This window comes from Homalodisca vitripennis, chromosome X (assembly GCF_021130785.1).
Source record: "Homalodisca vitripennis isolate AUS2020 chromosome X, UT_GWSS_2.1, whole genome shotgun sequence".
Lineage (NCBI taxonomy): Eukaryota > Metazoa > Arthropoda > Insecta > Hemiptera > Cicadellidae > Homalodisca > Homalodisca vitripennis.
The window spans coordinates 129,811,799-129,837,606 of NC_060215.1; the positions used below are offsets into that span (position 1 = coordinate 129,811,799).

The 25,808-nt window shown below is 33.4% G+C and overlaps 1 protein-coding gene across 1 annotated transcript in view; it reads left to right on the forward strand.

Moving 5' to 3' along the window:
* Window positions 1-25,808, forward strand: part of LOC124369864 (cytoplasmic polyadenylation element-binding protein 1-like) — a 101,732-nt gene that overhangs the window by 44,564 nt on the left and 31,360 nt on the right. The window contains exons 4-7 of the mRNA XM_046827994.1: window positions 11,525-11,709; window positions 13,883-14,000; window positions 17,456-17,687; window positions 22,572-22,651. Coding sequence (XP_046683950.1) covers window positions 11,525-11,709; window positions 13,883-14,000; window positions 17,456-17,687; window positions 22,572-22,651 — 615 coding nt within the window. The remainder of the gene's footprint in view (window positions 1-11,524; window positions 11,710-13,882; window positions 14,001-17,455; window positions 17,688-22,571; window positions 22,652-25,808) is intronic.

The following is a 25,808-nucleotide window of genomic DNA, read 5'->3' on the forward strand; positions in this document are numbered from 1 at the left end:
GATTAGCGTTACAAAATAAATATTCCGTACAATTTCATGTAATTTCAATATATAACTTTTAGCCAATATAAATTCAGAAAACGAATTTTGTGTAACATTAGCTGAAAAGTATTTCTTAAGTGATGATCTTCTAAAATGAAGGTTTACAGACATTTTGGAGTTCTGTAAGTAAGAAAGTATAGCTTGAGGAAACTCTGTTTATGACACGTATTCTTTTAACGGCAACCGGCCAGATTAACAATTATGACAACGCACTTGTGCGTATAACTCATGAGTAATGTTGTTCATCTCTCTTTATCTTAAAATTATGTTTTAATTCCCTTTTTGAAGGAACTTGTTTATCAGTTGACATCAACTCTAAATGGCCACCATTTTGATCTGGTTGCCCATTTTTTATTTTAATGAGATTGTTTTGTCGTATCAAAAGTTTTTAAATGAAATGCGATTTAAGATATGCTTATAGTCTATCGACTACTCACGAGTTGACTTGCTGTGAATGATGACGAGGCACTTATGGCATAAAAAGTATTTTTAAGTCACTTACACTGATTTATTAAGTTTAATTTTTCAAATGGTATTATTTAAAATTATCAAGCCATCCATGTTGTAGATAAAAATTTAAATGTACTTCAGTAGTAATAATCAAACATTTTAAAACAATGCTTATAAAATTGGTATTTAATGCGGCTACAATATTGAATATTTACATCAAAATTGTGAAATAGATAGCTTTCTCATCAAAGTTTCAGACCGGCTTTTACACGAGTGAACTTCAATGGTTTACCGAAGTGAAACACCAAACATCAATAGAAAACCAGTGTAACACTGTTTGATGTAATCACCCCTACTTTCTTCTCAATGGCAGAGATTGCTGGAGTTTGATTATATACACAGGATTTAAAGCTCTTGAGAGTAGGCGTGAAATAGGATGGGTCTAAATCCTGCCTGGACAAGAGTCCTGTTATCAGAACTGCTCATCTTGTTCTTTCTCGTCTCCTGTCTTACTCTGTTTCATCCCACGCAGGATCCAGAATTTCGAGGTCATGTTTTTTTTAGTTTGGGATTCATTATCCAGGATATTCTGAATGGCTAAGGTTGGGGATAGGGCCGCCTCCTGTGAAGATCCATGAGGAAGGATTTTGGGCAATAATCTCAGTCATGTCTCCTTGAATGGTGGTTAATGGTGTTGGGGGTGGTATGACCTTGTGTTTGTGCTAGCATCAGCCCTTAACACTTAGGGAGCTCCTATTAACTGTTAAAGTCATTTCCCGCAGTGGTCTAGGCCTATCGATCTTCCCTGGCACCTCAATATATAGACACCCCAAATGTACCCAATAACCGGCAAGTTCAACTGGAATGTATAAATCAGCCAGAAGAAAACCCTCCTAAGGAACATAAATTGAATACTTTGAAGTAACTTTGATTTAGTAACAAAATGTGTGGATCAATAAATAACGTGGATGGTAAGCGTATACATGCTTGGGTTCAATGGTTGTATCAGCCTATTACCTGATAGGTACTATCTCGAGAATGCTTTTTAAGCATAGGGTGCTGGCCGGAAGTATTCTTGGACCTTTTGGAATAATGGAATCTACTCTTTTTATTCTTTGAGCTTGTATTTTTTCACTGATTTATTTGTGTATCTCGCATAATTAAAGCAAAGTATGTGTTTAAATGTGTTAAATGTAAACCTAGCGAATAATAAAAGTTAAAGAGAATAATTAGGAATTCCTGAACGCAGGAGAATTACATTCCAAAAGTTATGGACTTTGTCCAGTGTAATGAGTTGTTTTATTAGTCTTATCAGAGGCTTATTAGATTCAATATCATCAGTGTCTTGCCATACTGACTCGAATCACATTATATATACTGTCATCATGGAGTTAAGTGAACAGGAGCATATTACATTTTATGATGCTTGGTTATGTTGTTAAAATTTGATCATAAGATCAAATTAAATAATTTTTATGAATCATTTCCCGATGAAATCCTATATTGTAATCCGTTGTTGAAAAAAAAAAAAAAAAACAGTAACACGTTTTAAAGAAACAATATCAGTGAAGAATAGGCCTAAACCTGAAGACAGAGACCATTGTCTGGGGGCGTTAATGTCTGTGGTTGAAACTCCATCTGTGTTAACTACTACTTTGTCAAGAGAAGTGAGGATTTCTCAGGTATCCATTTTTATGAAAAGATTTTACATGAAATAAGGTATAAAAAATTCATCTTGTACATGAGCTTAACGAAGATGACTTCGTTCGTTGGGTACACTATTGTGATGAAGTGATGACTAAAATAGATACCCAGACAACCAATTTGAATGCATTTACTGACAAAGCAATGCGTCAGGTGGAGGTTAATAGAAACATTTATCGGCCTTATTAAGATGTCAACTGGATGCGAGAACACCACACTCAACATCCCGAAAACATAACGTTTGTATAGGTGTGATGAGAGATTAAGAGAACATAAATGATGTTGTATACTTAAATATGATCCAACAGCAGATAAATCGAGCACTCCAGACAATTAGGAGATCACCTCTGGATTTTAATTAAAATATTAACATGAGGTCTCTTTACACGGGAATTTTTCTTAAGCCCGTATATAGCTTTCTGTATCGGATAGAGCTTTTAAACTTTGTGTGCGGGGCACCTGGACATTTATTTGGTCACTCAAAGAATACAAAATATCGATTATACGGTCACTAAATCCCACATGGGTCTCACGATCACATGGATCCCATATCCAGAGCTTAAGACATCTATCTTATCAGTAAAGAGTTCATATGTGTTTAGCACCCACACTTTAATGATTATGAAAATGCTCAGACGTCTAAGTACGCACCCTTGTCGCCCACACAATAACCCTCAATTACACCCACCCCACGTGGACATTTCGTTGTTTAGCACTCATTTCATACGATTCACCGTCAAAAGAACAATTTACATATTTTACAGTATCAATTATAACCAAAGAGCCGGCCACGAAATCACGAGGGTGGTTATTATAAATAATACATATATTGCATCGAACTGAAATCGCAACTATGTTTAATTTCTTCTGTGTTATATATTCCTTCCTTTAACATAACAACGTACTACATCAATAGATCAATATATTGACAGACTGATGATGCACACTTTGAATTTAGTTTGTGTACAATTAAAACATGAAAAACAAAGATAGCAAACGTTTTTCTTGAACTTCGTGAATTAAAAGTTTCAGTAAACGAGGATTATTTAAATTTTTTGGTCATATATATTTTACAGTAGTCGCACGGCGAATATAATATAATATATATATATATATATAAACACACACACACCTATTTTCTACACATCATACATTATTTACCAATAATAATACTACATTTTGTAAATCAAAATATTTAATATAGTTATTAGTAATAAAAATTGATTTGTTAAAGGAGAAAGTTTTGAGAAGGGTAATATTTACAATATTGCTTTCATTAAACATAATCATGATTACTATCACTCCAATGCCAATCAGAATTTCCATTTGGTTACCGATGTAGACGTGTGAAATTGCACCATCCCGAACTATAATATCTTTTGTCATAATCTTGAAGTTTTTCTCCATGACAGATTCAACGATACCAGTTTGCTGAAGTTATTTAACCACTTTTGAATATCCCCGTTTTTACACTATTGTTATATTGTTTTTCAATAAAACCGAGTGATAAGAACTTTCTACAAACTCGGCAATAGGTTTTCAAAAACTCAGTAAAACAAGTTTTCAATCATATTTTGATGAGAAGGGTAGGGTAATATGTGTTGCCATACCTAGCCTGGAATACCTATTTGCATCTAGGCTTGAAATGATTGTATCGCTTACTAGACAAACATTTAGGCGTCTATCTTTACTCGTTGACTCTTAAAAATCCATCTCGTCTTGTAAATATTTTCGATTACATTAATAGCTACGCAGTGGTTTACCCAGCTTAAAAAAAATAAATATTTTTGCTTCAAACTTTGTACTCACTATAAAATTCTTGCCTTAAAGATTTCAATTAACGTTACTACATTTTTGTATATTCAGTCAGTTGGAATGAAGTCAAATTAATAAATTGTTTTTTGCATTTTTACTCAGAACTTATTTACCAAAATGATGAATTTTCCACGGTTGTCAAACTCAAATATAGTTGGTTGAACGCAATTAAGTTAATTAAAATAGACACTATAATTTTTACTTGAAGAAAAGATCTTTTGTCTAGAGGTTGATCTCCCAATACCTGGACTGGTCACAAATTAGTTCTGCAAGTTTGTGCTGTCGTGGCCAAATATGCGACTTATGAAAACCTACAGCTTTTTGAAATTGATAATATTGGTTATTATTCATAAATAGTTCAAAACGTTATCAAGGATGGATTTGGTTTGATTACCTAAGTCCGTCTTACTCACAGATTGTAGAATTGGTTTCATAGGAGATGGATGGTTGTTGAATTTCAATAAACCACTAATGGTCTAATGGATGAGTGGATGTTCATGTATATCCCATGGCATTTTGAGCATGGACTGTAATCAAATCAGTGTCAATTTTATGTCACTCATAGCAGTGGATTTAACTCTTAACGGTGACAGAAGACGAGTTCTGGGCGCTGACCTAGGCAACACTGTACGCACAGCATTGCCACATAGTGCTGAATGGCAAGCGGTTATCGACCTTAGAGCGCCTTGCTTGGTCCACATCCGACAACACCGCATTCACTACCACCCGCCTGATTTAGTGGCCGGGACTTTTGTGTAAAATATTACTGCAAAAGATTATAGCAGGAATGCACGCGGTGGCAACTAACCTAACACTTCTCTTGTATCTCCCTTTTATAGGCACAAACCAACATAATTTTTATTACGGACTGTTAAAGTCTCACATTCCTTGTGGGAAATTAAGTTTACGGTCCTGGACACACACGTTTTAACCGACTTCACACAAAACTACAAACTCTATATGCAAGTTCAATTAATTTAAGGTTGGAAAATAATCCTTCTTTCTATCTTGTGGACGTCAAAGTTCCATGCAGTTTAGTTAATGAAAAAATAGTTGTCAAAATCCTTAACGATAGCTTTAAAGCTACAAAAAACCGTCAGAGTAGATATGAACTTTATCTTCTTGTGGACAAACCGTACCATAAATTGACAAGCAATGTCCTTGTATTGTAAGCAATAACATAAACTAAACAGTTTTTCTCTCATTTAAATCTTTTTGTTTTTTGTTTTTTTTTTTTAATTTTTAGTGCCTTAAGGAGACTATTTATAATCCTTATCCGAGTCTGTGATAGGTGCTGTTCTAAAATAAATCTCTAGGTCTTGCTTCATAACCGTGCATAGTGCATTGTACAATTGTATCGACAGTATATAATAGAGTAGTTTCCTGGACAAGAGTCTAGGCTAGGTCAGTGCGCAAAAATTCCTGAAGATACCGTAATAAAAACTTTATATTCCCGATAATTCGAACGGCTTTATTGAAATATACAAGCTTTTCTCTGACTGGATATCGCAAATGCTCCAAAATTTAAAAGATACAACAAATGCGGAAATAATAATCCGTCGTATGCAATTATCAACACATCTTTGGTGCAAAAAGTGGTTGATCTATAGACGCATGATTATACAGTAGTCATTATAGTCTTTACGATGTAGGCTTTATTTTGATAAATCAAAATGTATCAATTCATTTATACTTCTATGTTATAAGATTGAACAACCTAATGTATACCTCGATTTATTCAAATAATACCTTCAAAATTATTCTTCCGTTACTATTTTATTTCATCAAAGCACTGGTATGTGCTGTACTTTTGATGTTTTGAGCTGCATAAAGAATCTCCTTGCTAGAACATAAAACGTTTTCGATGGAATACGTTATGGACTATTTTATGCTTCCTTTGTGTTTTTCAGTCTGTGTCTGTGTTTTAAAGTTCTTACAATAGTGGTTGATGGCTCCTCTGCATTGAAAACTGGACCATTTCTAGTTTCAAGATAAAACTTGAAAGCTTCAATTAAACCATATTCCATGTTTGTTTAATGTAATGTTTTACTTGCACTTATCAGTAGCCATTTTTCTTAAAGTGAAGTCAAAATGAAAGCATTTCAGGTATATTTCGGAGAAAATTCTACTATGGCGGTATGAAAACAGTTCTTTATATTATTAATTTCATAGCAACTCAAAAATAAACAACTCATAGCTAAAACTTTTTCACATCAAATTTGTTGTCCGTAGGACGATAAAATTGGTCAAATTCTTACTAAATCAATCCAATGGGAGGCAACGGGGTTGATTCAAAAACTCCTATCTCGCGTAGTGACATCATGGGCAACTTTTCGTTTACTAAGGAAATTTTTTCAATAAGTTTTCAATGAAATCACCCTCAGTAAAGATATCAAAGTTTTCTTCATCAAGTCACGTGGAGTTTGGTTGTTAGGTATAAATAGCAGTTTAATTTGTACGGATTAGGTTTTCATAGTATAAAGCGGACGAGGTTTTCCAATAATGTCTTAATCGCATTAAAAAATCAATAAAGTTAGGATTTCTCATATGAAATACAAACTTCGGGGCATATATGTACTGGTAAAATTGAACATTGAAATAAAATGAGGAGGTACTCCCTTTAGAGTAACACTGGGCAGCAGAACTACGATTTTATATCAACTTTCAATGTCCGAGATTTTAAAAATTTTGTTTACTGTGTACCGTAAACCCAAGATGATCAGAAAAAATGGGTGGATGGCCTACCAGTAGTCTATACACCGTGTCGACAGTATCCTTCCAATTTCCCCTTTTCTCTTATTCTTGACAGAAAAGAAGCCTTGCAGCGGATATCTAAATATCGGTGGCTTTACTTTTCCTTCTAATGATAGCCCTTAGGATGTCAGCTTTGGACCCCCACAAGGACGGCCTCGATTTCAGTGCCATCACAAGCTTCGTACCAAACTAACATAACATATGTTAGAGGTGTCTTGTTTAAGGTCCAGCTTGTCGTAATACATTGTTGTTGGAAAATGACCTGTAACAAAACCTTGCTTTTTTTTGTGATCTATTGTTGAATCAGGTCACTCTTAAAAATGATTTTTCTCCGGGAAAAACGGTTTGTGGGAAAAGGAATCTTTCAGTTTAACTCAAGAATGTGATCGGCTATTTAAGAAACAGGTTATTGCCATTCTCGTAGTCATCGAAGTTACGTAGTAATAAAAAGACGTGAAAATAGAATTAAATTTTTAATAATCAAACCTTGAATATCGTTTAATGCAGTAGTTAAGATGCATAGCAAGAAACTGATGCACGAAAATGTATTACTTTGTGTTTTATAACATTGTGTTTTACGAATTTCCATCATATTATTATGAAGTCGTAGACATCTCCCTACAACAAATAGTTTCTAATAGTCAAATTGGTTTAAATATATATTCAAACTAACATATCACAATAATGTCAGTTATAATTCTTTTACGTTCTTAGAAATGATTATCTTTTATTGTAATAAAGATACGTTATAACAGGTATCGTAGATGTTATACGAACAAAATCTTGTCATTTACTTTTAGTGGCGGACAAAAGTAAATTCCATTTCGAAAAATTTCTTCAGTGTTTTAGTAATTAAAAAAAGAATACTTTTTCAAGTTTGTAGAGTAAAATGTTTAATGCAGAACATCAAAGTACAAAAGTTCGGTGTTTTACCAGACTATTCCTTAAAAACTTCTACAGTTGTTTTAACAGTAGAGATTTAATTGTGTCCATGCTCTTTATAGTGAAAAACATCTTTATGAACCACATAACTGCTAGTCAACATCAGATTACAAAATATAATATCTTTCGAAATGGATGTAACCCAATAAAAGAAGACTTAAAGGCACGAGGCATTTGATGCTACGTTGGCAGCGCCTACACGTCTGCCAATATTGCCGGCCGAGCCTGTCAGCATGCCAGCTGAGGAAGATTTCCCGACTCCCAACAGACATTCAATGGGTTGCGGCGCAGACCAGACAAGAGTAGAGTAGGTCAGAATTGCTTCCTAGTAGAGTGCATATCATTGTTTAGCATAAAAGCGCTGTACAACATCCAGTTTGTGCTGATTTTGTACCCGATAGGTGCCACTGCGTCTTGTCGCTTCGTGCTGGTTTTTTGTGGCCAAGCAGAATCAGTACATAGAATTATGCTATTGGCTTAGGGATTAAATCGATATAAAATCTGATAGAAGTATCAGATATAGAGAATCGGAACGTATTTCGATGAATAAAAGTGCTGCATGGAAAATTACTGAAAATAAATATTTTAAAGTCAACATAGGCCTACAGAGAGGGAAGGGTAAGAGATCTATGGTATAACATTTTCTTTAAAATGTCCAACTTAGAAAAAACGATGGGAGTGAATTGTAATATACAAATCTACATCCAATTTTCCATACATGAACTTGTGGCTTTTGAATGTGCAATATTCTTTTGTGAAGTCAAAGAATACTAATATTTCAAAACGACAACACCTATCTAATTATAAAATGTGTTAAATAATGACGTAGCTATATGTTTTCCATTGTGAAACATTTAATGGAGGTAATATTTTATAAGGTGAGATTTTATAAACGTTTTTATACAGTTTAACAACGATTTTAAGTCAATATAACAACGCATATTTATTCTCAAAAGGTTTGAAACTAACCTTTTGAAGCTACATTTTTACATGCTCCATAAAATTGAAGCGAGCTTTACTAACTTCAAATCCCAAGTAAAAAGGAGTGTAATAAGTTTGGTGAATCGGGGATGGTGTACAACCTTTTGTATATATATATATATATATATATATATATATATATATATATTTATATTTATATATATGGATTTACTAAGAAGTAATATTATTTTTTTGGTTCCTGTCCGAGAAAGCTAGTGTATCTAACAAACTTAATTTTGGCACGAAATGTTACCCACTGCCCCATCTTAATGCAATGTTTTTCAAGGTAGTTTTACATTATCAGCCTGACATAAAGACTCCTGAAACACCTGTAATGTAGGTCATGCTTTTCGGGGTTTAGATAAAACGAAGTAGAAAAGAGTCAGCTGTAGTCCATATACTGACTAATCTGAAAGAAGCTGGCCTTTATATCCACAGCTACAGTCCATATACTGACTAATCTGAAAGAAGCTGGCCTTTATATCCACAGCTACAGTCCATATACTGACTAATCTGAAAGGAGCTGGCCTTTATATCCACCATCTGGCTTATCTCTGAAAACACTTAAGTTAATACCATGATATGTCAGCTCACTGATGCGCAATAAAAAAGGGTTTACCGCCTTTCCTCAGTGCTACGTGTCTCACGTGTATTGGCAGTGTCAATATAACCACTAAAATATCAACAAATCACCATGCAAGTTCACTTAGATGGTGTAAAATTAGTTTTACATAAATTAGTTTGGTAGTTTTCTTGTTGTCTCTTACTTACTCACTAAGAAATATTTGTCGTTTTGAGTTGTCTCTTTTTCGCAGTACTCTTTTAAATTCTGACTAGAAACTTCTAGAATATCAGAGATTGAAGAAGGATAAAATGTTGCAATAATTAGTGTTACGTTATATTCATCTCTTTCAGGATACTTTAAATACGGATTATTCTTTCATTCTTCTAGTCGTTACAAAGTAGTTTTAAATAATTGTGTACGCTTCAATTCCTTAAATAATTTTACAAATCATATAGCTGCTTAATTTTTAACATATTTCACACTTTTAAAGGTGCCATAAGTGATACAGATGTGTTGGAAAATTCTTGGGAACTAAAGCAATGGGAAGAAAATAGTTATACAAAATTTTCAGCATATTCATTGCGTGATTCTATAAACATTGGCAACGTTTTGTAATAGATGAAGAAGGTAGTGTAATAATTAAACTTTTCTTATTCTAATTAAAGCTGCCACCACAGTACCAATTTTTCCAAAGTATATTGAAAGCTTAGGTAATTAAATAGCTCGAAGGTCCACAGCAATTAAAATTACAGAAAAATGATTTGAGTTAGTTTAGCTGAGAGTGAGAATCGGCCGTATATACTTAGTTCAATTGTTAAGTTCCTAGAAAAACTCCGATACAATGTATGAAATGTATGAAAAGAACGGGTGAAAGCCTTTGTAATAATGTAAAAACTATTACTGTAATAATGAAGGTTCTCACAGCGATGAACATATTTCTCTATTGAAGCATTACCAAACATAGATTATTTCATAGAATCCTAGGCAGACTTACGTGTGTGCTGTATGTATGTATGTATGTATGACTGACTCTCCTGTACTGCACTATAAGTTTGCTGGAAAAACAAGAATGGGCGTGGTCCCCGTAGATGTCCTCTCCAAAAAACAGAATAAGAAATAGACGTGCATCTCCCAACAGAATAGATCAGCCTCTCATTGGAATCTGAATGTACGCGTAATACTTCAATGGATGCTTTCCTGGCAGATGAATCAATAGGAGTGGGTCAGAACTGTCTTCTGACGCAATCAATACCTGTTTCATCTCGCTCCCTATCAATGTATTGTTTGTGTATGCTATAGAAAATACATTTATTAAATCTACCCGGACTTTGTATTAATACTGCAATTACAATGACGCTTTGATAACGAGCGTCAGGGCACGCCACGTAGGGGTGACCTTGATGCACGAATGAAGACGTGCATTAATCTTCTACAGATGCAAAAAAACAATTGTTTTTTTATGGTAATTTGCATCACTATTAGTGAATTATATCAGTGTATGATTGAATTTGCATAAGTTTACGTTTTAGTTACTCCAGGATTTAATAAATGAGAACACCACTTCTGTGGTTGTAAGATAAACATTTTATTCATTCTGGCTTACATAATTTCTTTCATTGGTAGACGGCCAAAATTACTTTGAAACTGCATTGCAGCGAGAAGGCGAGAGATACTTAAAAAAATTGAAAGTAAGTAGTGTATACATACTACTCAAATATTACTTTGCTGTAGTTAATGTTCCAGGCAACCCTGGCATGACTCGTTATGGTTTCCAATTAAAAGAAGCTGAGTTGACTTATAAATATGGATAATTCATACAATAGCTGTACTGCTACGAGTTTATTTAATCTCATTAGAAGATGGAGAAAATATCCTCTTTTCTACACTACTTAAAACTATTAAATTACAACAATGTTTGACTTTTGTTTGGAGATCAGAGCAATCTTAAAAGACACATTCGTTGAAAATTATCAGGCAATTTCTTTGTATCATGATATAGCCATCCACCATATATCAGGACTGTTTCCTGCTATTACAGTGGAATGGTGTCTGATCCATATATAAAGATCTCGTTGGATGTTATAATCACTCTATTGAAATATCCATAAAACAGGACTGCCTTATGCCGTTGTAGTGGGAGAGTTATCTAGTCCCTTTATTTCATGATATGAGAACTATGCATTATACATGACTTCGTGTTCAATTATTATTATTATTATGACTTCCGATATTATGATATAATATTCTAAATTACTGAATATTCTCTTTCAGGGAATAAGGCCCCCATCCTTCCCACCATTCAACAAGATGGACGTATCTGTGAACTCTACGGACATGATAACCCAGCAGCGAGCAATGCCACAGACCAACAGTGGAGGGTTTGATAACGCACAACCCATCGGCCAGATGTCTCCTCTTCACACCCCTCACACCATCAGGTGTTCCTCGTCATACAGGTGGGTTGACGATGGGTTAATTGTGTAGACTATCAAGATTCCTAGCGTAAACATACGATAAGTGGACACGGTTTTCACATAGATATAACAAACGATATTACATAATTACAATAGTTTATGAAATAAACCGACGGTGATTAATGGAATTGAACAATAACCTCGCTCATGTGTACAACTCTAAACATATTTCTAGATTATATGCACTATTTAGTATTTAATATTGTTTTATCTGAATAAACAATATAGGTAGGTTAGAAAATTAAACAAAATAACGTTGACAAAATTACTAGTTGTGATTTCCTTAGTTTCAATGGCTTTGTTATGTTATTATTATTTTTTTTACTACTTCCATGTTATTTTTCTTATTACACGTACTAAGTATTTGTTTATTCTTATGGTTATTTTATTATTTATAGAAGTGTATAATTCTGATTTTAAAATTGATTCTTTTAAGTCCAACATTGACTTTTATTTAGTATTTTAGATACTTTGACATCGATTTATAATTCTGTTTTGAATCTGGTGATTTTTGCGTAATACGTGAAGTTCGATGATTTTAAGGGATATAAAAACCGGGTCCGCTTATCGTGCTCCGCTCCCACGATTAGAGAATTGAAATCCGAACTCTTTATGTATAAAAAATTAGGCATGAGATTTATCATAAAAGTAAATTAACAAACATAAACAAATCATGGCAATAAACACGCCAACGTCTTACTTAACAACAGGAAAATTCAACATAAGAAATAAAACACACCTGATGCTAAACACCAAAACGACAGTGGCACAAACGAAACATCACTACAAAATCAAACGCACTAAAACAAAAAATTATGCACAAAACATTAGGAAAGTGGGGAGTTCTTCTTTTATCCGACGAGGGTTAAGGGAAAATCTCGACAAAGTCTTTGGATGACCTAGTCAGTATTTTTACTACTTTTTCAATATGTATAGATCTCTCTCTGCTATTCAGTCTCAAAGCTATAAGTTTATTTATTAAGTTTTGCTACGATGTGTTTTTTTTAATAAATAACAGTTTTGTATGAAATATGTATGAGACGGATGACGATTAATTATAGGTAGGTATTGGTGACAATAAAGCTACTAAAATGTTAGTTGGTTAATACTTTTTATCTTAATTTATAAAAGTAATAAAAAAGGTAAAATTGTTTTCAAATCTTTTCTTGGCAGTGTAAAATGATTGTATCACAACACGAAGCATATTGACAGTCAGGAGGATGTATCTAAATGTATAAATGCTAAGTAAATCATTAACCAGTAAGAGTGTTAACTAGTTAATCTCCTGTCGTGGCAGTATACAGTGAGTGTATCACTGCACAGAGCATATGGTTAGTCAGGATGATGTATCAAATTGGATAAGTGCTAAGTAAAGGGTTAACCAGTAATGGCGTTAACTAGTTCATCTCCTTACGTGGCAGTATACAGTGAGTGTATCACTGCACAGAGCATATGGTTAGTCAGGATGATGTATCAAATTGGATAAGTGCTAAGTAAAGGGTTAACCAGTAATGGCCTTAACTAGTTCATCTCCTTACGTGGCAGTACACAGTTAGTGTATCACAGTCCAGCTCATATGGACAGTCAGGATGATGTATTTAAATGTATACATGCTAAGTATTGGGTTAAGCAGTAATAGTGAGAACTAGTTTATCTCTTTTCCAAGCAGTATAAATTTAGTGTATCACATGGCAATGCGTAGAGAAAGTCATGATGATGTATACACATACATATATGCTAAGCAATAGGTAGTAAATGTTAACTTTTACGATAACTTTAATTCTTTTAATGCTATGATTCTTATGAAATTTATCTTATAGTAGAAAGTTATTTTAGTTTCAGTTGACTTTAAATATACAGTTTGCTAAACGATGTCTTTAATATTAATTATAGTTTTGGATTATCCTTTTTCGAATGTGAAGACTGAACTAGTGATTAAACATTTAATTATAATTAAGGAGTCCTTTTATCTGGTGTTTTTTCGCAAACTAATACCACTGGTAGATATATAGTAAAGAGCGTTTTTTTTTGCCTCAAGAGTATACTAGGAATTACTTAACTTGCTACTAATATGTATGTATATATGTAGTTTCACAGTACGTATAGCTGATAGAACTTGAAGCTGGATTCAAAAGAAAGAATAATCTTGTTCCAGTGACTGCAGCAGCCCCCTCATGGAACCCAGTTTGCTTCAAAACTGGACCTCTCGATCCATTTCCCCTTCAGACTCTGATGTCAGCAACGTCAGCAGTGCTGATCTATCTGATATAATGGTGAGTGACGATTGCACCGAATATGGTAGACTAGATTATGGTAGTGGGTTTGTTGTAGAGCTGCACCTTTCTATTCCTCTACCAATCGGAGATCTACAGTTTCAGCCGTTATAATGTTTTATTCCTGAGTAGTGAAGACATCAGATACATGTAACGTAACTTCTCCTTCATGGAACCGAGTTTAATTAAAAACTAAATCCCTCACTCAATCTTGCCGTTAGAATATAACGTCTTGAGCATAGAAGTACTCACTTCAATGCTTTTACCAAATTGTAATTATTGCAGCAAACGTATCAAATGACAAAATTTGTGTCAAAATTGGCCCTCTCGTTTCAACTCAGCTTTAAATTATTCATCACCAACAGATAATAGTGGCATTGACTGTAGTAAGCGTCACCTGAAGCAAAGTTAGTTCCATCAGTAAAGATCAGCAGAGACAATAAAGCTACTAAAATGTTAGTTGGTTAATACTTTTTATCTTAATTTATAAAAGTAATAAAAAAGGTAAAATTGTTTTCAACTCTTTTCTTGGCAGTGTAAAATGATTGTATCACAACACAAAGCATATTGACAGTCAGATACATTTAACGTAACTTCTCCTTCATGGAACCGAGTTTAATTAAAAACTAAATCCCTCACTCAATCTTCTAGTTTTAATTTGATCATGAGGAATAATCATCATGATAGAATAGTCAGGATGATTATTGCAATGACTTCACCAACCATCTCATAAACAATGTGAGCTGAAATGTCATCCTTTTGCTCCATCTCCTTTACAAATTCTGCCATCAGCAACGTCAGCAAAGGGAATTTCTCTGCCATGTCTTGTCATGAGTAGTCCAGATAATTACTGTAATGGATTTCGCTACCATTTCACGAGCAATGTGAGCTCTTAAAGCCCTGGTCCATATCCTGTTTAAATTCTGAAATTACCAACGTCAGCCGAGCCAATTTCGTTACCGTGATGAAGTAATCCAGATAATTAATGGATTGGATTTCGCTACCATTTCACGAGCAATGTGAACTCTTAAACCCCTGGTCCATATCCTGTTTAAATTCTGAAATTACCAACGTCAGCCGAGCCAATTTCTTTGTCGCGATGAAGTAATCCATATAGTTACTACAATAACGTCAGCTGCCATTTCACAATATACAAATATTTCAAATACAAACTTTAAAGACACAAATATGTCTTTTAAGAGAGTTTTTTATAGGAGTTATAATTCGTAATATATTGAATAATAACTAATAATAGGTAATTTACAAATTTGAAATAACCTAAATTGGAACGTTTTTAAAATTGGAAATATGCTGAAAAGTGACCACCGTAACATATTATCATAAAGTGTAGGCTACTTCTTTAATAAACTATCATAACATTTGGATATTTTTAAAACTTTAACAAAGAAGTAGTAAAAACAGTGGTGAAATAGTGCCACTTTTACATTTACGATCACACTAAAGGTCAGGTATTCACACAAGAAGTGTAAAACTTTAAAAATTGTAAATCAGCTAATAGAGACCTATAAAAGTTAGGTACGGATCGACCTACTTTTGAAAATCTAAAACAATATCCCTTCTTCCCCCAAACTGCCATTATGGTTGTTAAAAACTATGTTTCCGAACATTTTGTGGTTGAAATATGGGGAGTTTCGTTAAAGCAAAGAGGGTATGTTTCTCTTTTCAGCCGCTATACATCATAGACGGGTCGTCTGCCTGAACCTGTGTTCACCTCTCAGGTCAAGTTTCAAGTTTTCAAACTTACCTGATCGAGTACTGAAAAAAATTGGGTATATAAAACGGTGAGCAATGCTCTCCAAAATATGAATCAGCAGAATTAATTACTTTCATACCCACAATACTTTCAATTAAAAAGTGAAATGAAAAGAAGACATTTCAAAGTTTTAAAAGTTGCCATTTTTGTACGCTCTTTGCAACAAAATTAACTTTATAGTAATTGATTTACTACTTAAACATAACAAATAATAACAGTTAGGAAATGTTATCCAATAACGTCTAGAGTTACACATCGACTTTGAGGTTAAGAAAAGAGAGTTGAAGTAAAAAATATGTTGGAGAGATGTGTAACAGAATGGTCGCACTAAGCGGAATGTCACGATGACGCAGGATTTCTCGTTCATCCTGTTTACTGCTGTGCGTGCATCATATGTTTCAACGGCGGGGTACATTGTCGTGAATTTTCGTTTTTCATTCCACTGATGGCGCACAACGTGGTGTACCGCATGGACGAAACACATAGGGCTGGATACCGCTGAGGTCGTAGTAATGAATACCCGATTTTCAAAAATTTTGGCAAATAAACATAAAAGCACCATTTCTAGATGTTAAAAATAATAAACAACGTTGCTGCAAAATAGAGTGATCAAGAACTAAAATATGATATCATAGGTGTGGGCCTAATGTCCCAATGTTGCATGGACTTAGATATAATTTATATATTATTTAAAACTTTAAAATTAACTTCCCTTCACGTTGATGTCGAGTCACAAGCGCGGGCGTCATCATTTTAGCTCGACATTGCACCTGTATCCGAATAGAGTGAAGATTAGTTGATTAGAAGTCTAAAAGGTGAAGTCGAAAGCAGATTCAGATACTCGAAGTTAAAATCAGAGAATCGGTTGGACTCGCCTAAAACAAAATCACGACGGTATTAGCCATTTATCAAGACAAGATAAGATTCAAAAAAACGTGGACTCGTCAGAAGGACATCACGACACTATTATCAATAATAACCTGCCAAATAAAACATCAAACAATTTAAGTTACTTTACTATGTACAACTTTACTTTATATTACGTTCAAAATTATATGTCTTGCATGAAAGGGCTAATTTATAATACGAAGATATAAGTTTTACCTACGAGCAAGGCTCGCGAAATATTACTCGGCAGCAGGAACGGCAGCTGCAAAGTTCACGAGAGAAAAAAATCAATCCGCGTGCCAATTAGGTTATTAATCCGCCAAGAATTGAGTTCCAAGAACATCGGATGTAACTTATATTAACCAGTAACGAGTAACAGGGTGGCGAAAGTATGTATTATATAAAATATAACTAAATAACGGTACAGTGGTATTCGGTTTAATTATTTTTATGTTTTTGAGTGTAAATATTTTTCGTTAGTTTCATTTTTTTGCGCGCTATGTATTTGAATAGTTGAATTCTTTGCATATTTTACGTAATTTTGCTGTTGTACAGGTTTCACACCCAAGGACACGCCGAGTGTACCTTACTGCAGCAATCTATCTTACTGCAAATGCCCGAAATCCTATCAGCCTTTTCACCTATTACCCTTTTAAATCATCTATTGTCTATAATACATTTAAAATATAGAAACATTTCTAAGAAGGCTTATGTCAGTAAGAGACGGCAAAAGACGAACAATGAAAATTAAATTATAAATGCATTAAATTATAATACTAATTGAATGTTTCAGAACTCTTTGAACCTATTCCAATCAGGAGGGATATGTTCACCACCCACAGAACAAGAACTGGCCAACCTGCGAGCGCTGCACACTTTGACATCAAGCCCCGTACTCTGCACAATGCGAGGCTCTCCATCAGTGCCACCCTCTCACTGGTCTCTCCAGCTAGACAGACAACTCGTCTTCAATGAGAACACTGACTTACTTGAGAAGGTTGCTCGTTTTCACCGAAACAGGGCTGGTAGGTCATGAAATCTCATACAGTTCATATGTAAATTTCAGAATAACATAATGGGTTGAAAGGAACATACTATTTAATTTATCTCTCCATGTAATAAATGGAGTTTGAAATAAATGAAAATTTGATTTACAAATTGCTATTTAGTGGTTAAATCGTAGGCAACATGAACTATTTTCAGAATTACTTCTAAGCATTACTATGCTCTAAACAAATCTACTGAGTCAGGGCATGCCGTGAACTACTTAATGTATAGTTTATGTATTGTAATTGGGTAGAAATAAAACACATAACAGTTTATTTATCATCTTAGTCTATTTATCATCGATTAATATTTAAAGTTGATTAAAACCTTTTCAAATTCTAATTAAGTGATATGAACAAGTGTCCTGATGTGTTCGCTCACACAACTCATTGAATTCATTTCTGACAGGAAACCTTGGTTATAATTTGTAGACTTTGAATAACATGAGGTTTCGAAATAAATTCAGTAAAATATGAATGAGATAGAAATTTTCGTTCTTAATTTTCATAAAATTTTATTAATATATGTAACAAATAATATTATTTAATTAAAAAAAAAAACTAGAAGAAATTACTATATATTTAATTTTTAATAGTGAAAGTTATTTTATACTGTGTTTTTGTGACAGTAAATGCAAAATTCTAGTCACGTGGTTTGTTCACCTAGGAATTACACTCAGTACTTTAATAGAGTTTTGGGATAATCTCACTGTTCCGAGTGTCATATGTCAAATTTTATTCAGAAACTAAGGTAAAACGTTAACTATTTCATCAGTAAGAAGCTATACAACTTAGTTTTGTAGTAAGTAGTCAAAGGAAAAAATAATATGAAAGGAAATGCGTCATGGTCCTAGTATCAAATGACCGGATTCTCCTTTAACATGAAGAATGCAATTTATCCAAATAATCAGTAGTCCAAGTAATGCGAGGTGCAGTTCTTTACCTGAATTTAAAGATCGTTCTCTCTTAACTTATAAATCGACAAATATAAAGTTGTGACAGAAATGGTTTCTCTGATTCTGCATCGGGCAGAAACTCCTCTCTTTTTAGATATGCGCCTTCAATATTATGACTAAAATATACAAATAAAATTATTTCTTATGCTTACATATCATGTTTTGTTATAATGAAAATGATTTTAAACTGTTATTTGAATTGTTGCTAAGAACCTATGCGGCTTTTAGTTCTTTACACAATTTTGGGAGGAAATTAAATATTAAACATTTGAATGGAGAATAAAGCATTCTCAGTAACAAATCTAAGCTATTATGTCCAGAAGCCATTAAGTGATATATTTTCAGCAATAATTAGGAAAACTGCATCAATCAAATGAAAAACATTTAAGTTATCTCCAACTACTATTTTACTAAGTTTTACACCTGACTACCGAACTGGTTTTAAAACTTTCCTGAGTTAAAATTTTGCCTCCTTAGGACAGGTTGGATTCACATTATATTGAGGGATCCTTTTAACGTAAACGAGATAACTCATGTTATAATATTTTAATTAATCTCAATATAATATTAATACAACGTATTTGAATATAACCGACTGTAATGATCAGATTAGCTTAAGTAGTTCTGATATAGTTTTTCGAATAACTATCTTTTATTGTATAATATTAACAATTTCGTATAATCTATAAATGCATTGATTGACCATACATAAAGCGCACTTCCATTATCTTCATTATCACTTCCATCTTATGATCAATGTTACTACGTCTTAGGTATCAATAACATAAAAATTAAAAATATATTGTTGCAGATTGGGTTGAGCGAGCGGGTAGAGGGGTGGAAGGAGAAGGTACGCAACCAAACACCTTGCCGTTGCTATGGCATTGGATTGGCAGTACTAGTCTTGTCATTCTAAAAATAAGGTTTCGCGCAGATCATTTTGTTGTTTGTGCGCAAGCAGGGATGCTGAACAGGGGCTTGCTTGCGACAAATAGTGTATTATAAAATTATAACAATGATAAAGCAAATCTGATGCTCAATCGGGAACTCTAAAAATGCGACAAATATAAGCAAATTGTACTCCGCATAAGTTAATACACGTTGGATTAGCGCATTACCCCGGAAATTAGGAACGGTACCGCGAAGTAGACATGGATTTCATTACACTTCTGTTTGTTCTACGTAAAGAATACCCGTACTTATCATCTATAATTTAATGGCCATAGAAAATCTGGCACAAAAATATACTTCTAGATCTATTCGGAACATATTTAGGTATTCTTTTAGTTAACTGCATAATCTAATGTAAATATTAAGTTTAGCTTAAGTTCACTTTCCTCTTAGTGCAGTGTCTGAAATCCGATGTTTTCATAGATTTGACTCCTGTTGTATGTTTATCTGAAGAGATCCAGAATCTTCGTCGTCCTTTTTTTTGATAAAAATGGATAGAAAGTTCTGATTATTTCCCCCAAAACGTTAAACTAGAGGTTTACGAAAGGTTTCTACCCCTTGATATTTTTATAACGTATTTTGGGAGAAAATTGGGAGAAAAATATAAAGACAATGGTAGAAAAGTATTTGGTAGTGCTGGAGGCAGTAGTTCCAATGTTCATAATGTATCTATTGGTGTAATTATGAATGTTTCTTGTAAATTATTGAACTTATGAACTATAAATTTTGGTTTATATTGTATGCGTGTACAGAAAATTCCTAAAGAACTCTTAATACACATTACTGTTAAAATGACAGTTAAATATAACTGCTAAGTTTTCTCTGGGAAAATGACTGTACAGAATCAGAGATAACGTATGTAACCGTCTGTGCGTTGAATAATATCTGCTCCTCTTAACATTTATCGATGTAAAAGCAACCGTCGCGTCGCGTCTCCGAATAGGGTTCTCAACTGCAGCTCTTCTCATTATTTCACTTTGACTACTGATACTTTTACAAATGTTACTCTTTGTATTGAGGGATGACGCTTGACACTAGGAACAATGGTAGAAGTGGATAAAAAAAAGTAAATAGTTGCTGCAACTACTACGAAATAATAGTATTTTACTTCCTTACCATTTATTGTAGCATGGTAATTACTCTACTTTTCAGGACACCTAAATCTTTCCCCGAGGCGTGCAATAACGAAAGCGGGTATAAGACTCAATTGCCCGATGAGGCGCATCGCCCAAATCACCATTTCACGATTTGTCCAGTAATGAAGCTGGTGGTCCTGATAGTGAACAACTATGTGAGCAGACCAGTTTTTACAGAGCACTCAGTCATTGAAAAGCCAAGAATTCAAAGTGTAATATCTTCCAAGAACGTGGAACATCTTCAACCCCCCCCCCCCCCAACTTTAAATCCTGATTAAGCCATGGGGCATAAAACAATTTTCATTTTCTGTCAAAGCTTCTTTTAGTGTTTTACAATTGTTAAGCAGGAACTCAGTAGATAAAAAATGGACACATTCTTTTTCAAATTATTAAAATTATTTATGAGTGAAACGCAAAAACTCACCATATAACCAACGCTGAATATACATACACATCAACCTGATCCCGACTGAACTGTAACAAAATCCGACCTACCCCAAGGTTCAAAATTACAAAGCAGTCACTACAGAAAAGTAGCAGTTGTTAAGTTTTGTTGACATGAACCTGGGGCAAATTCTACGGGGTACGGAAAATGTCAAGTACGTACTATCCTTTAGTACCACTTTAATGTTTATTCACTGGAGACTAAGTAATTGCTTAATTTTCAGCGCAACAAAGCAAATCCTACTATATTCACTCCACCCAATAAAACACTTTATTTCGTAGTATTATTCAATTATACTTGGACAATTGACACTTGAACCAATGAAGTTGTAAATTAATAGGATATATTAAAGTTGGACAAATGAATTAGTTATTTGAAATATTCAAAAACGCGTAATATGTTTTACTAGTTTGACATTTGAAACTTATAGCAGTGAACTCATCCCGAGTTTCTTACCTTTCCACGATCTGTTAATATTAACTATTGGTATTTCAAGCCTATACATTTACCTGTTCATACCAAGTCTGAATATTGATAACAAATATACAATCTCGCGGTAGTTTGTTACCGCAGTATAGAGCTATTTTTCAATCAAAAGATTTTAAACCAAAACTGGCTAAGCCTACTTTGCTTGTCCGCTTATAAAGTCGAATGAAGGGGCTTATAAAATGTCTCGTGATAGGCGTTCATCCATACACCGATCGAAATAATTGCTATAACCAGCTTTGTGAAAATATTATGTTATTATGAATTTCTGTTGCATGTTAGATATTTTATTCTGGAATCTAGATAATTCCGCTGTATAAATTTATCATGATTCAATCCACTTATATACTCCCGAATTACTGTAATTGTTAACCGGTATTGTTTCTAATGTAAACTCACCTCTGAAAACATCGAAATTCTTTGACTCCAGGTATTCAAAGTTAATGCCCTTTACGGGTGTCTGACAGAGTTGAAAACGAGTATAAATCAAGTTATTTCGTAGGCTTTTTAGTTAGTTATTTCTTACTAAACGCAGGCGATAAGACTTTACACACTTCAGGACAAGTAAATAATACACTCCACAGTATATAAACCATAATCAGCTATTAATTTGTAATGATCTAAACACGAGTAATGAAAGTATTTACCATGTGTAGATTAACGTAGTGTGTGCTTTTTATAGCTATATATCATTTTCATATTAGCTGAGGGTCTGATTAATTGTGTAAGTTTTGTAACGATGTCCTTTGAAATTTATTTACTGTATGGGAGAATGAAGCACTAACCGCTTGTACCGCCAATGGTACACATGTTAACAAATTTAAGTCTAGTATGTATTTAAGGGTTGCATCAAAGCTAAAAATAAGATTTGTATATCCTTCTATTGCAGCTTCCTTTTTCGAAGCTGCCTGCACGTGGAGTGGCATGCTGCCAAGACATGTGTCTGACAACCCAACCTTCTCCTGCAAGGTAAGTTAATATTAGTTTCAATTTATGTAATAAAACATACATTGATTTGGAGTTGTCTGTATATGAACTTGCAGAATGTATATGACAAATATACATTTTTGCAAGTTCAGTATTTGTTAATGCCTTTATTCTATTAACTTTCTATAAAAAACGTGTTAGTCCATCTGTGCATTTTAGTATTACAACGTTATTTACTTATTTTTAATGAATTTAAAAGTATGCAGGTTTCGGAAGCTGATTGCACTAAGGCTGGAAATGTATTGGAAATACCTGCCTTCTACTGCAGGTTAATTTATCTGCCTTCAGTGTATGTAACTTAAAACTATAAAAGAAGTTAACTGACAACGTTTAAGATAAAAATCGTACTATCACATATTTTATTTGCCAATTAAAATTTCAAATGTATAAAAAAATTGTATTTGTTGTTGATCCTAGTGGCTTTTATTGTTTGATACATTATATATATATATATATATATATATAATTAATGTTAAAGATTACATTAAGGGTAGCTAAGTTAAACGCTTAAATTTTTCTTGATTAAAAAAGAAATAAACTAAATTTAGCCAGTAAAACAAAGTCTTCCGAGAATTGACATTATAACAAGTTTTCTCATTGAAAGCATCTGAGAATATTATGTATATTTTAATGAACAATCCACCAAATATCCACATGTTAAGTGTTATATGATTGTGGTACAGTTTGTTTTACAATTTTCATATTCTATTTTCTCGTTACCATTATGCGCACCCATAAGACTAATGGAACAATATTCGTTAATATTAGCCAAACTCCATGTAAAGATATTTACAATCATCGAACTCAATGTTCCTCATATAGAAACTAAGCTTCATGCTAAATTTCAAGCCTGTAGGTCAGTATGTTCTCGTGTGAACAGAACAGACATACGAGTGATAACGATTGGCCAATTAAAATAGTAATATGACAGCATAAAAGATTGGGCGGTGCAGGATGTTTTTAATTTGGGATTTCATCTCATGGTTTACCTGATCTTACCATAGTCCTCAGAAAGTCATATTGTCAATCATTGTAGGGTAACGAACAGATCACATTCCATTCCCGCATTCATTTTGCAACGGTAAGTCGTTGTTCATGATTCCACATAAAATTTAGGAATTTGTACAATGGGATTAACGCTTATTAATATAGTAATAATTCGCTTTAATATGTCTAACTTTATTATCTCGTTACTTTTATATATTTTAAGTTTGAACATTTCAAATTGCTGACTGATTCTATCCATACAAGCCCTATGTTACAGCTGTATCTACAAAGTCAAACTTTTCCTTTATACATTTTGAAATTTTTAATGTAATCAATATTATTATTTTATTTTATTCATATAGTAACTGGTTTAAACATCTTTCAACGTACTACAGGAAGAAAAGTATTTCTGTAGTGCTTGTCAATTACTGTATATGGTGAAGTTAATTGTGGTTACAACTATTCTGTGGCAGTTATACTATGGAGTATACTAACTAACCAATACCTTTACATATTTTCTAATTTTATATTATTTTTCAGTGCTTTGTTTTCTTTTGTGTTCTTTTCTGTCTCTTCATAATATCTAGTTATGTATTAAACGAACAATGTTTTAATAGAACTCAGAGTCACGCACAGGATTCGCCCCATGTGGCTCTGTGTAATGTACTACTGAGAAATAAAGACTTTCAACTAATGAAACTATTTTGGAGCAATATATCCTAAATATTTTACATAGTTTGTTAAAACAATTTATTCTTAGATGAATGTTGTAAAAATATCCCGTGCTTCAATACACGGTTCTCTAAACACAAAAATGACTTAAAGACATGTTACAGTTCATATTTGAATGTTCTGGTGATTTCTTACAGATATTTTATACTAGAAACCTACAGAGTGTTGTACCTGATCTTATCCAAACTCCATAAGTCTTACACATGCTTTATTGGTCATGTAAAATAATAGACTAATGCCGTTTCAACAGAAAAACTTAAATACATTATTTTTAATATGAATTATTTAGTGTAGTAAAATATTCGAGCGTTGCCTATCATGTTTTCGTGCTATAGAGAGAATCCAGAACTATTTAATTGGTTTATTTATACATGGTGCAGTTAAAAATGCAGATGGATAGTTAAATATATTGCATAGTAGTATGTATTGTAGTAAGATGAAAATAGTAAACCCACAATGACGGCCATATGTCCAAAATCATTCACAAGATAATTCAGCCACCCAGTTCCCTAGTATTGTTTAATTTGGGATATGGTTCAAAAAGGAAAAATAAATAAAATAGCCTAGTTCCTTTAACACTGTAGTCTATATAACTCTATATCTATGTCTATAGCGTCAGCATGTATGTATATCCTTCATTTAAAAGCTATCACTCAGAAATGGTTTTTTAACTTTACATTTGTTTGTATGTACGTCTTATTAGAACAGTATTTTATGCTGTAGGAAAAAAATATATATCGCTAACAGTTAATAAACGGCGTATTTTTAAGCCTTAAAAATGAATTAAGACAAAATTCCATGAAAACTTTCCATGAAAAGAGATTATATGTCAGGACACATAAAACATAGCTTATAAAAACAAATTATATCATATTTGTTATAAGCGTAAGACAACAAACGGAATAAATTTTGTGTTATTACTTTCATACAATCCACCTCAGTTATTTAGTATAAATAACGGGTGTATCCATTTTGAGACAATACATCGTGTATTGTCATTGTCGATTGTCACTATTACATAATAACGGTCTACTACACTTCAACTCACCATGTCCGCAAATACTAAAATATAGCCACTAAAATAGATACTATTATTTTATATATAAAATAATACTAGATACAAAAATATAGTAAGATACAGCTACTTGCAGAAACAAAAATTATTTAAGAGGAACAGAAGCAAAGCAGGACAGTGTTCTATGTTTACCACTGAGTCGAGTTAGTTGCCCAGTACACCGTCTAGAGCGCAGCACATGTAAGGAAAGTAGCGTTTGCCATCGTTTGCGTAGTTAACATAGAGAGATAAAAGTCTCTCTTTTCTCTGTAGTAGTTATTCATAGCTTGTCAATACGACCCACTTGTATATGAGACGGCGGCGCACAAGACTACGATATAATGGCCCTTAACATAGCTAAGAGCC